Genomic DNA, 12,788 nt, shown 5'->3' with positions numbered 1-12,788 from the left:
AACTGCACAAGAGGATGAATGCCCGGAGGCGGGGTCGCTGGATGCTGGCTCCCAAACCATTTTGATTATTTTGAAAACACTGGTTCCCACAGCTGCGTGTGGTAGTGCGCGCGGGTAAGGTAATCCCAGCACTCGGGCGGCTGCGGTAGGGGCACTGCTGAGACTTCGAGGCCAGCATAGGCTACGCTGTGTTTAAGGCCAGTCGGAGCGACATATGGAGACCTTGTCTCAAAAAACCAACCAAACAAAAGAACCCCCCAAACTGGGTCACTTAGCTCTTACAAATGTTAGTGCGTGTTTCATCAGACTATGACGAATCACACCTGACAATCAATATCATTATTAACTGCAAGTATTGGGCAGCGGTTAACATCATTATCATTATGGTGAGTACAATTTTTCCAGAACCGTAACATCTTAAAATCTTCAGTTTTATCTTGGTAACACACTACCGATTGTTTCTTGAAGAAACAGTCTCTCTTTACTCGCTTCAAGGCAGGGCCTGGCAAATGCGCAAGTCTGAATAACTGGTTTCTAGGTCCTAAATAAACGCTCCAGGGAGAAAGCACGTGCTTCAGTTTGTGACGGGCCGCACATGTGCGTTTCCGGGAGACAGGCCCTCCGGGACGCAGCAGACGCACTTTCTGAGGACTCTACGCTCTCACCCCCAGGACAGCCCTTCTCCCCAGCACGGAACTACCCCGGCGCGCACGTCCATCGGCGCGCCGCTCTGCGACCAGGCTCGGGGCTTCCCCTTGCACAGCGGCTGCACGAATAGTTACGACGCTTAACGTTTCTGTCTCCTAAACACACACCTGGATTAACATTTGCCCGCCTGGTGTCAAGACTCGACCTACGGCCGCTCTCAGGTCGTAATTCCCTCCCCTGGGTCCAGCGAATTTGTTAATTACCCCCTGCAGCCCACAGTTCAGCCACGACCTTCCTGTTTCAAACCTTTCTCCATCCAGTTTTAACTGCGCGCATCGGGTTGGCCTCGCTGACTAACCGCTAAACCCCTCTGGTGCGGCACTCCTTGCTAATCCTTTGGACGCTCCACGCCGGCATCCCCAACCCGGCCCGCCTCGTTTTACCACAGGCTTACACCCCACCGTACGCGGCGCCGGCTCCGCAGTCCGCGCAGCCGCACTTCCCGCGCTGCGCCAAGGCGGCGCCCGCGCGCTTTTCGCTTCTGGCGCTCGTTGGCGTGCAGTCCGGGCCGAGTGGCCGCGACTACAAGTCCCAGAAGGCAATGCGGTGGGGCACCGCAATACTTCTGGGATGTGTGGTCCTGGAGCGAGCACTGTCGGGTGAGGAACGCTCTGAACCCTCCATTCTTCTACCCACTTCCTCTGGGCTGTTCGGACGCCTCCATGTGGCTCCCCTGTTTCTCAGGAGACCGGCAGCAAACACAGGATGGTGTTGTAATAAGTCAGGAGTGATTTCCGCTTCCGGTGACCAAAGGGCAAGCGGAATGTAAACACTGAGCCACCGGGTAGCAGGTCTCTGTGGCTGGCGCGTCTGCGCTGGAAGCCAGAGAGGAGGAGGGGAAGGAGGCGCTGGGTGTTGTGGCGAGAAAAGCAAGGAGCTTTAGAGGCCTGAGAGAGCCGGGTGCTGAGGTTGGTCTCTGGAGACGAGCGCGTCTGCGGTCGGGCCCACCCTTGCATCGCCGCCGCGAGTTTGCTTTGCTTTGCGCGGAGGGGAGGGCGAGGCCAGTCGCTGCGCTCGCAGGGGGCGTCCGGGGCGGCCTTTATGAGCTTTGACCTTACGAACGCTTTTACTGTTGTTGGCTGGTGGAGAGAAGGGCCCGCACTGGTTTCTCTTGCGGTGGCATTGCTGGGGGTTTCTTCGGTTCTTCACCTCCGAAGCATCTCTTTACCCAGAAGGCCTTGCAGTGGTTTTTCGCCTTGCATGTTGCATCCTCAGACGCAGTCAGGAGAAGCAAGGCGTTTTACCCTGCAAAAGCACACGACAGCTTGTTGCTGGGTAAAATGTCAGGCATCGATTTATCGATTGCCTACCGTAGAGATTAATGTACCAATACGGGAATTTGGAATACGACGTCATTGTTTAGAAGTTTTTTTTTTGGCTCTCATCAATATAATTGTGTAGAAAGTGTTGGATTTGTTTGGTTTCACGAATTTAATGTGAAACCTGTATGATTGTGTTACGTTTTCTTATCCTGGTGAAAAGTTAAGGGTAGGATGTTGGTGTCTTGTGTATCTAATTATAGATTTAGGAAAGCTTCTTTTAAACAAATTTTAATTTTGTGTTCAGATAAAATTAATCTCAGACAATGAACTCATACCACTTTTATATTTTTTAAAAAGCTTTATTGAAATGTAATTGACGTGTCATAGAATTCAATCTTTTAAAGTGTACAGTTCATTCGCTCTTAGTATGTTCGCAGAGTGGTGTCACTGTCATGAGTAAAGAGTGTTTTACTCGCCCAAGAGACTCCCAGACCGCTAATAGTTATTCTCCACTCTCTCCTCTGCACCATTTAAGCTATCTGAATCAAGTCAGCATTAAATTTTCCTTGGGGGAAGTTTTGTATATATTCTTTAAGCCTCATTAACTTTTATTCACTAAAATTTAAGTCCTTTGTAGCGCCTAAAATGTCCATTCTGAGACACAGAATCCTTTGATTACTCTTGTAGTACTTACACTGTGGTATAATTGACTGTACTGTCGTCTCCAGACAGTTTTGAGTATAAAATTGTAAATGGCATTGGTAACAGATTTATGCTTTTAATCTCAGTAGGCCCTTGATACCGTTTGCAGTCTCTACTCCTTGCTTATTGTTTGCATGTTTCCTGATCTCTGTGGTGACTTTCATATTTTTTTTTTTCATTTTTTCTCAGGTACTCAGATCCATTTATTTTTCCTTTACTTTGAACAGATGACTGCTTTCTATTTCCCTGAGGAATATGTGGCTTTGGGGCCTGAAATCCCTCACTTTGTTTCCTTCCATCCTTGACCTTTCCTATACTTTTCACTCTGTATTAACTTCTGTTTTGTCTGCAAGGAATCTATTCTTGACCTTTACTTCAAGTGAAACGTCAGTTTCTTGTGTGATCAGGCCAGGTGTACCTTTACAGCTTTATTCTGTCCTGGCCTCTGCACTCTGATCTCAAGGAATTTTGGGGCCTGAGGGTGGAAGGTGGCAGGGAGATAATGACACACCTGAAGCAACAGTTTGTGGTTTTTTTTATTCATGGTTGATGGCCATATCTTAAGCAGTTATAACAGTGGTTTAGGTTGCAAGAGAGGCAGGCGTAGTGGGAGTCTGAATAACCTGTTAATTTTTAAAAAATACATATCTGATGTTTGTATTCCTCTCCATCCTAACCCCTGCTTCTAATAATCAACAGACATGTCCGTGATTTCGGATGTAATTTGCCTTCAGTAAATACCCCAGGCTTCTCTTTCTATTAATAGAGCTATTACACTGCCTGGTGTTCCAGGTTGCTAATATAGAAACAAAGTTCGGTTTGGAAACTTGAAGCCATAGAATTTAGTTGTTATTCTTGTTACCTTTAGTGACAGCAATAAATACAAGATTTCTTCTTAATCATGTCTTACCTGATACCCTGGGAGGCTTTTGTAAGATACAGTCTTCCAAGTTGTCTTCAGTCTGTGTCTCTGCAGTTGTGGTCCATTGTCCACCCTTCCATTTTCACCCATTTCTCAGTGCTTCCCTTCGGATACATGTAGTTATCCACAGAGGAAACTCATTCCCCCATGTTATGACAGGTCTGGGGAGTTTGCATTATCCTAGTTCCTTAATACAATTTATAATTAGTTACATTTCCAGGTTTTACTAAAACGTACTGCTCCCATGGAAAGCATCTGCTTTACTTGTATTAGATTATATATTGCTTTTACTTTTCTCTTGTTCTTTTTCATAAGGAGTAAAAGTTTATTTTGGTTCATGGTTGGCTCAGGCCCCTCTGGGGCCTGTCCTGAAGTGGTATATTATGATAACCAGAAGGCTTGGAGGAGTAGTCTCTTACCTTATGGTAGCCAAGGAAGCAAAGAGAGAAAGGAGGAGCTATGATCCCAATATTCTCTTTGAGGGCATATCGGCAATGGTCTGGCTGCCTCCCCCTCAATTCCACCTCTGAAAGGTTTCACTACCTTCCCCTAATGCCACAGGCTGGTGACCAAGTCTTTAACACATTTAACCTGTTTCTTGAGTCCTGTGATTTATTGGTACTTGGTCTTATTCTTTAGAACGTAGGTCCCATGATACACAGTTTTCTTCACTTTCCATATCCCACTGTTATTTTGAGCTTTTCCATGTGGATGATCTCACGGCCACTTCTATTTTTTACTTTTTAAAATTTTTTGTCTTTTTGAGACAGAGTTTCACTATGCAGTTTAGGCTGGCCTTGAACTTGAAGCAGTCCTCTTGCCTCAGCCTCCCAAGTGCTGAGATTACAGGCATGTGCCACCACATCCGACCTTCTGTTTTTTCGTTCCTTTCCTTCCAGTTCTATGTATTTGACTTCAGTCACATATGTCAGTGATAAAGACCTTGATATCTAGGCTGGGTATGGTGATGCATACCTGTAATTTCAGCATTTAAGAAGCTGAGGCAGGAGAACTACTGTAAGTTAGAGGCCAGCCTGGGCTACATAGCAAGACCCATTCTCAAAAAACAAACAAGCCCCCCAAAACCTTGATATTTGTTGGAACATTTTTACTATTTCATTTTTCTCTTTCCCTTACTCATAATGCTCATTCTTTGATAGTTCCAAAAAGGTCTCTCTGGTTCATTGTTTGTTTGAAGACAGGTTCTCACTGTGTAGTTCACACATGTCTTGAACTTGCTCATGTTGCCCAGGGAAGCCTCAAACTCTTGGCGACCCTCCTGCCTTAGCCTGCCAACTGCTGGGATCACAGGCGTGCACCGTTACACCCCACAAAATCATTGGAGTGGTTCCTTTTTTTTGCCGTTAAGTTGGCCACTCAGTTTACCATGTTCTCCTTGGGATTACAGTCTCTTTTAAGAATGGGACAAAAGCTTAGATATTCTCTCCAAAATGCTCACAGAATATAAAACATTTATAAACAGTTTTAATCATGCTGCAGTATTCTGAAGTCCATCTATGCAACTAGTAAATTCTTGGGTCCATCAGTTAATCCCTTCTCTAAATAAATGTTAGTTAAATACTTCCAGCATTTTCTTTAATTTGGTTCTATCACTTACCCTTTTTTATTGTTATTTACTTTTGTATATTATTACAGATTTACCAAGCAGTTTAACATCTCTTATTTTTTGATTTACCTAGTAGTTCTGTGAATTAAGTCACTTATCAGGCTTACATCTTCTAAAGTTTTTTTTTTATTTTTTTTAAATTATGGAAGGTTTCAACAAGGGAAAGAGAACTACAATGAATTATATATACGCATCTCTCAGTTTCATCTGTTACCAGTTTAATCTTTTTTCATCAGTTTCTACTCCTCTACTGTGCTCTCCACCCTTATAACTTTGAAACAATTCCTAGGTATTTTCATGATGAAACATTTCAGTATGTTTCTAAAAGGCAAGTTTTTGTTTAGGGTTTATGAGTTAGTGTTTTTTTTTTATTAGTGCATATTAATAGTACAGAGTAATTGACTTCATTGTGGCATATTCATACATCGATATCTACCCCTATTATCCTCTGGTACCCTCTTTTCCTCCCTCCCCTGTTTTTCTTTCATCTTCCCTAATAGGCTCAGAAAAGAGTTCCTTTTATGAACAGTCATAGTTCTATGATCATGCCAAAAATATCACAGTAATGTCTTAGTATTGTCAAATAGCAAATCAGTGTTCTGATTTTGCTTCTTCATAAATGCTTTATCATCATTGGCTTTTTTGAATTGAGACTGAAACAAGAGCTCCACATTGTGTTTGGTTAGTTTTTCTCTTAAATCTCTCTCTCTCTTCTTTTTTTTTTTTTTTCTTCTGGTACTGGGAATTGAACTCACGACCTTGTGCTTGCCAGCAGGCACTGTGCTGCTGAGCTAAGTCCCCAGCCCCTCTTAAGTCTCTCTTAATCTAGAAGATTTTGTGTTTCTTCTCATTCCCCCCTCTTTCTATAGCAGTTTATTTCATGAGGAAGCCAGTTTTATTTTTCTTTAATTTTCTACTGCCTGCATCTCTGAAATGTTTTTGTGCATGCTTAACCAGTATTTCTTGTAAACTGGTAGAGGCCTGATCTGATTTGGGACTATTTTCGAGGTACTTTGTGATGGTGTGCTACTTCTCTCAGGAGGTGCAGTAATGTGTAATGTCCAGTGGTCTTTGTGATTTAGTAGCACTATAATTGCCTAGGTCCATTAACTAGTGGTTAAAAAATGGTGATAGTCTTATCCGTTATTCCTTACTCACCTATTAGTTCATTTATTTATACTTTTATAAAAGGCCAAATTGAATTTCTTTGTAATTTTCCAGAATGGCTTCCTTTGGGTGGAAGAGGAAGATTGGTGAGAAGGTCTCCAAGGCCACTTCCCAGCAGTTTGAAGCTGAAGCTGCTGATGAGAAGGATGTGGTTGAGAACGACGATGGGAACTGGCTTCACGCCATTAAACGCAGGAAGGAAGTTCTCCTGGAAGGCTGTGCTGAGAAAAGTAAACAGTTAAAGGATGAAGGGGCCAGTTTGGCTGAAAATAAAAGGTATGGTTTTATAGGTTTTTTGTGGGGAATAGTTTACATTTTTGTATCATTGTCATTAATGGTATAAAGAGTAATGAACTAAATTCATGTTTTAAAAAATCTGGTGTAGGTGCTAAACTGGTAAAGATATTTTAAAGTGACTTGAAAATTCCCATTTTCAGGGAAAATGAAAGTTTAGAGGGGCTGGGGATTTAGCTCAGTGGCAAAGCGCCTGCCTGGCAAGCGCAAGGTCGTGAGTTCGGTTCCTGGTACCGGAGAAAAACCAAAAAAAAAAAAAGTTTAGAAAATAGTCTTCTAGATCCTTATAACATCTCTAGTTTATTTTCATTTTTGTTCAGTTTAAACAAGAGTAAATGCTACGTGAAATATAAACCATCTTAGTGGTTACTGGAGGGTGGTTTTATCTCTGGAAACTGCTAATGATGTTATATGACATAAATTAAGCATTTCCTGAGCTGTTTTGAGGGCATATGCACTTTAAAAATTAGCCTAGTTATCCTTTGCTATTTACTGCTTATATACATTAGTAAATAAGTTAAATTATCAGGTAATTTGACAATAACTTCATTTATTCATTATCCTTCCTTTGGTAAGCTCTTAAACTTCTGTATATACCTGGTTCTTTTCCCTTTTGTTTCTTTCCTCTATTTCTAATGTTTTAAATCCCCTTTTACCTTCCTGTACTTAGCTTTGGATGATACTGAAAATCTTTCTGCCACAAAGCAGTAGAGAAAAGGCAAATTGTTCAGTATATTATGTTGTGAAAACTGGATTACTGTGTAGAGGAAAGTAAAACTGGATCTGTACTAATACCACATATGAAGATTGGGTCTAGAGAGATTAAAGATCTAAATGTAAAAGGTAAAATTGTACCATTACTAGAAGAAAATACTGAAGAGTACCTTTATAACCTATGGTGGGGAAGGACTTTACAAATTTGTATTATTATGTTCTTTATGTTTCTTCATATTGGGAGGTAATGTTAGAGCACCTTCTATGGAGCAACCATTGGAAAGACATGGTACCTATGTCTGTTTGCTGTGTTTGATATCTGTTTTCTTGGTTACTTTTCTCTCTCATTGCTGAGACAAAATACCTGACTCCCAAAATTAAGGAAGGAAAGGTTTATGTAGCTCACAGTTTGTAGAGGTTTCAGTCTGTAATCAGCTGGCTCCAAGGCAGAGTGGCATGGCACAGGGGCAACAGTTCAAACTGGCATGAGACAGCAAAAGCAGTAGTAGTGCAAGAGGGGAGAAGCCTCTTTTCTTCACTTATATTGTAAGCCGGCTGCCAGCCCCTAGGGTGTGTGTAGCGCTCACTCAGTGCCTATACTCTTCTGTTGCACAGGATGAGGATGTTTACAAAGTGAGGACCCTGGCTCCCTGCTGAGTCTCTTAGTTAAACTTCTAAACTTCTCAAGTTGACACGATGTATCAACCATTACTGGAGAGCTGGGGATATAGCTCAGTGATAAAGCTCTTTCCTAGCATATGTGAAGGCCTCACCACTGCCAAAAAAATACCAAAAAACAAAATAACACACCCCAGAAAAACAAAGCCAAACAAAAAGACGGTATAAGAATTGTTGATATATTTGAATTAAATATATATGTTTTAGAAGACACATGTATGATCAAGTAGTGTGTGTGTGCGCGTGTGCGTGCATGTGCACATGTGTAAATTAGTGTATGTGGAACTCAGTGCTTTGCACCAGCTAAATGTGCTGTGCTACAGAACTATACCTCCAGGAACATTATCTGAGTAGGGCTTTGGTGGGGAGAAAATACTATTTAGCTCATTCAGAGATGTAAAATCAAGCCTGTATGCTGTTGATTTGTATCTTTCATATGATATTGAAAAATTTGAAAAATTAAAAGGAAAGAAATAGTATTAAGGGAAAAACATTTTTCTTTGTTCCTTTTCTATTTTTAAAAAACATTTTTTGAACCTGTAAGTGTTTGTAAGATTTCTTGTCAGTTGTTTTTGTCATAAGTGAATCGAAGTTGAGGGATGGACATACTAGTTTCTAGATCTGTTTTTATTTTTAATTTTTGGATAATGTTTTATATATATATATATATATATATATATATATATATATTTTTTTTTTTTTTCTTTTAGAGACAGGGTCTGGCTGTGCAGTTCAGGCTGTTTTGAGCTCACTTTGTAGCCCAGGCTGGTCTTGAACTCTCAGCTATCCTTCTGCCTCAGCCTCTGGAGTGCTGGGATTACAGGCATGTACCTCCATGCCCGGTATAATGTTATATTTTAATATAAAACGTAAAACATTGCTTATACTATACCGTATTGTCATCTTCAATTTGGAATGAAATATACCAGTTGAGATCAGTTAACATCTTAACAGCCTAATTGAGTTCTCAGTTATGGTCATTTAGGCTAATGATTTTTCTCTTACAGAATTTTGCAAGATTGATAATTAGATGGAGACAATTGTAATTTTTCCAAATTTATGAAATCACCTTCAAAACATCCATAAAATATCTTTAGACATTCCTGTAAATACCTGTTGAAAGTTCATTAGCTTTGTTGTTTTTGCCTCTTTTGTAGACCACCCTAGTCTAGGGAAAAGCTATGACATTATTGCCATGGGATTTTCTCTGAATTTCTTGTGGTGGAGGATAGATATCAGCTTTGCAGATAAACAAATGACTTGTTTTCTGCCTGCATATTAAAACATTGAGTCATTTCACTAAAATCATTCGGATTGGATGCTGTGTTTTGAATGGAAAATCCTGTGGGATGATTAAGTTTTTTGGTCGTTAGCAATTTGTTTTGAAATAATAAACACACAGCTTAGAAAGTAACTAAACAGAATTAAAAGAATCTAGTAGAATTGATTATTTGGCTATTCTAAGCCAAACAAAAATAGAAACAATAGTTGATAATAAGGTGGAGACAATTGTAAATTTTCCAAATTTATGAAATCACCTTCAAAACATCCGTAAAATATGGATGGAAATGATCAACTGATTGACAGTAATATAATGAGCAATAGTGAAGTTAAAGAAATAAAACTTAGTCCCTATCAATTAACTTCATCTTAAACTGCTCTCATTTTCACTGCATTTCAGTTATATTGACTTTCCTTGTTTTTGTCAACACAATTCTTACAAAATTTTGCGTTGTGAATCTGTCTGAAAACTCTTTCCTCTTGTTTTCTGGAGTCGGTCTTCCTGTCCAGATCTTCGCTCACATATTTTCAGTAAGTTCCTTTGTGATTAGCCTTTTGGAAGTAGCGCTGTCATGCTCCTTCTTTCTCTGTTATTGTCCCGTTCCATTTTCTCTAGCATTTCCCCATTTTTGAAGTTACCTTAGTGATATGATCGGGCGAGACCGACACAGAACCAGACCAGACCTTCTGACACAAGAGGAGTCTTCATTGGCGGTTAGAGCGACAAGGCGGGCTGCTCAGTGAACTAGGACAGTCCCTAGCTGAGCAAAGCATGGGGTTTTTAAGCTTTTTTTCAGGGAGGGTGTTTTCCGGGGGAGAGGGTGTCCATGGGTCAGAACAGCCCGAGCAGAAGGTGTCCTTCCTCAGAGTTGAATGTCTGGTTTTGCCAAGGGGGATGAGGGCGGGGTTGGCTTTTGTTGAGGGAAACTGGAGGGGAACAGGTGAAGAGGAAGGAGTTTTTATTAGCTCCTTAATAAAAGAGCTTAAATCCCCTGGGGGGGTGGGGTGGTAAGTTGCCTTGTGACTTATCACTTACATACATCACTTAGATACTTATTTTTGTTACTTATTTTTCTTATGTAGAAATGTGAGCCAAGGACAGTGAGGATGTTACCTGGCATGTTGTACTATATCTTCAGCTCTTAAAATACTTTGTAACACTTAGTAGGCCTTCAATAAATATTTATAAAACTATCACTCTTTGGCTGTTCAGGGTGAATAGGTTTTTGTAAGTTAACTACTACTGACTGCACTTTATCTATAAAATATACTCTTTGTGTAGTGGTACTGGGGATTTAATTGAGGAGTGGGTGCATCTAAGCAAGTGCTGTGCTATTGAACGACATCTCAAGCCCTAGAATATACACTTTAAAACTCTAAGTTAGAATACAGTGTTCTGAGAATATCATTGTTTTATTTAATACCCTAACCACAAAAGGCCATTGGGAAAAACTTTCCTGTCCCTCTTTCCAACATGAGAATGTGGCACTTGAGAATAGTTGCCCTCTTCTGGTTCACATACTGTCCCTATCCCCTCATCTTCAACTTATGTTGTGTAAGGTGGCTTTATATTACAGGAAAGAAACAGTAAGTTTTAATGGCCCTTGTTCTGGGTCTGCTTTTTACTAACTTTGTTTTGTTTTGTTTTTCTTTTTTCTTTTCTGACTTTGTAATGTTAGGCAAGTTTTTCAGCTTATGTTTAAGTTTCCTTCAAAAAAATATCTCACAGTGTACTTACGAAACAAATTTACATATGTAATAAATATACTTAATGTGATGCGTGCCGCATAATCAGTACTCCTGAGTACTAACATTTAGTATTACTGCTTTTATTAGTTGTTTGCAGTACATAATGATTACATTTATTGAATTGGTACATGTGCATAACATATCTTAATTCTTTTTTTATGTCCTTTTCCCTTCCTTCTTCATTCTCCCATCTGTTTTACCTATTATCTATATGTTTTTTGTTATCTATCTTTTATTTTTCTCTTTATTTATACGGTACTTCGGGTTTCTCATGTAAGAGGAACCATGTAATATTTAAGCTTTGTTTTTTGTGTTTTTGAGACAGGGTCTCACTGTGTAGTTTAGACTTGCCTTGAACTCACTGTGTTCCCCAGGCTGACCTCGAACTTGCAGCGATCCTCCTGCCTCTGCTTCCCGAATGCTGGGATTACAGGCATGTACCACCATCCCTGGAAATACTTGAGCTTTTGTGTCTGATTTATTTCACTTTTATGGTTTCAGGGTACATCTGTTTTTCTACAAATAACAGAAAGGTGCATCTGTTTTTCAATAAATCTTTCTTTATTGGAGAATAGTACTCTATTGTGTATGAATACCACGTTTTCTCTCTCCATTCATCTGTTGATGGACATACAGGCTGCTTCTAAGATTTAACTATTTAGTTTTTCTGCTGTAAACATGAGTATGCATGTATCACTGTAATATGATGTCTTTAAGTCTTTTGGACAATACCTAGAAGGAGAATAGCTGAGTAAACTGGAATTTCTGCTTTTAGTTTTTTTGAGGACTCTCCATACTAATTTCCTTAGTGGTTATATTACCATAGTTTACATCCCCACCGGTAATACAGAAGCGTTCTTTTTTTCCCTGCAGGCTCATCAGCATTTGTTACTGGATTTCTTGATGATAGCTGTTCTTTCTAGAGTAAGATGGAATCTGAGTGTTATTTTAATTTGCATTTCTCTAATAGCCAGAGGTGTTGAACATTTTTTTTCCATAAATTTATTGGCCATTTTTGTATTTCTTTTTCTGAGAAATGTCCATTAATTTCAGTTTCCCATATTTTGATTGCGTCTTTTATTTTGGGGGATCTAATTTTTTTTGAGTTCTTTGTGTATTCTAAATATTAATCCTCTACTTGAGGAGTAGCTGGCAAAAATGTTTTCCCATTTTATAGGTTGTCTTTTCACTCTGTTACTTCTTTTGATGTGCAGAAGCGGTTTAATTTAATAAAGTCTCATTTGATAATTCTTTTAGTTTAGTTTTGTTTTTGTTTTCGCTTTTTGAGACAGGGTCTCACTATGTAGTTGAGGCTGGTGTAGAACTCACTGTGTAGCCCAGGCTGGCTTCAAAGTTGCTGCAGTCCTCTTGCCTAAGACTCATGAGTACTGCGATTACAGGTGTACAACACCATGCCCACCATTTGTTTCCTCTTGATGGTATTTCTTGTATAATTTTGGTTCTTTTCAGAAAGCCTATGCCCATGTTTTCAAGTTATTGTAACTATTAATATAATATCTCTATTATAATCTTAATTGCTTTGTGACCTTGGTTTAATTTTTTTTTTTACTTGCAGTGATGTTTGCTTCATAAGTTCTTGTGAGGTTGAAGTCTGATGATGAATACAAAAGTACTTCAAAAACTAAGTGTAGTTTTTTGAAATTATTTATGTTTATATTTACTT

The 12,788-nt window shown here is 39.7% G+C and overlaps 1 protein-coding gene across 2 annotated transcripts in view; it reads left to right on the top strand.

Annotated features, from left to right (window-relative positions):
• The first annotated feature begins 1,191 nt into the window (after positions 1 to 1,191).
• The window catches only part of Ttc33 (tetratricopeptide repeat domain 33), a 57,814-nt gene continuing 46,217 nt past the window's right edge, over positions 1,192 to 12,788 (top strand). Inside the window, exons 1-2 of one of the 2 annotated variants that reach the window (XM_005386241.2) lie at positions 1,192 to 1,307; positions 6,443 to 6,664. In XM_005386241.2, the coding sequence (XP_005386298.1) occupies positions 1,279 to 1,307; positions 6,443 to 6,664 (251 nt within the window). In that variant the 5' untranslated portion in view covers positions 1,192 to 1,278. The other variant, XM_005386242.2, reaches the window with a different exon arrangement.

This window comes from Chinchilla lanigera, unplaced genomic scaffold (assembly GCF_000276665.1).
Source record: "Chinchilla lanigera isolate Chin_1 unplaced genomic scaffold, ChiLan1.0 scaffold00025, whole genome shotgun sequence".
NCBI lineage: Eukaryota > Metazoa > Chordata > Mammalia > Rodentia > Chinchillidae > Chinchilla > Chinchilla lanigera.
Note: the sequence above shows the minus strand (reverse complement) of the source record. Positions and strands in the feature narration are given on the sequence as shown.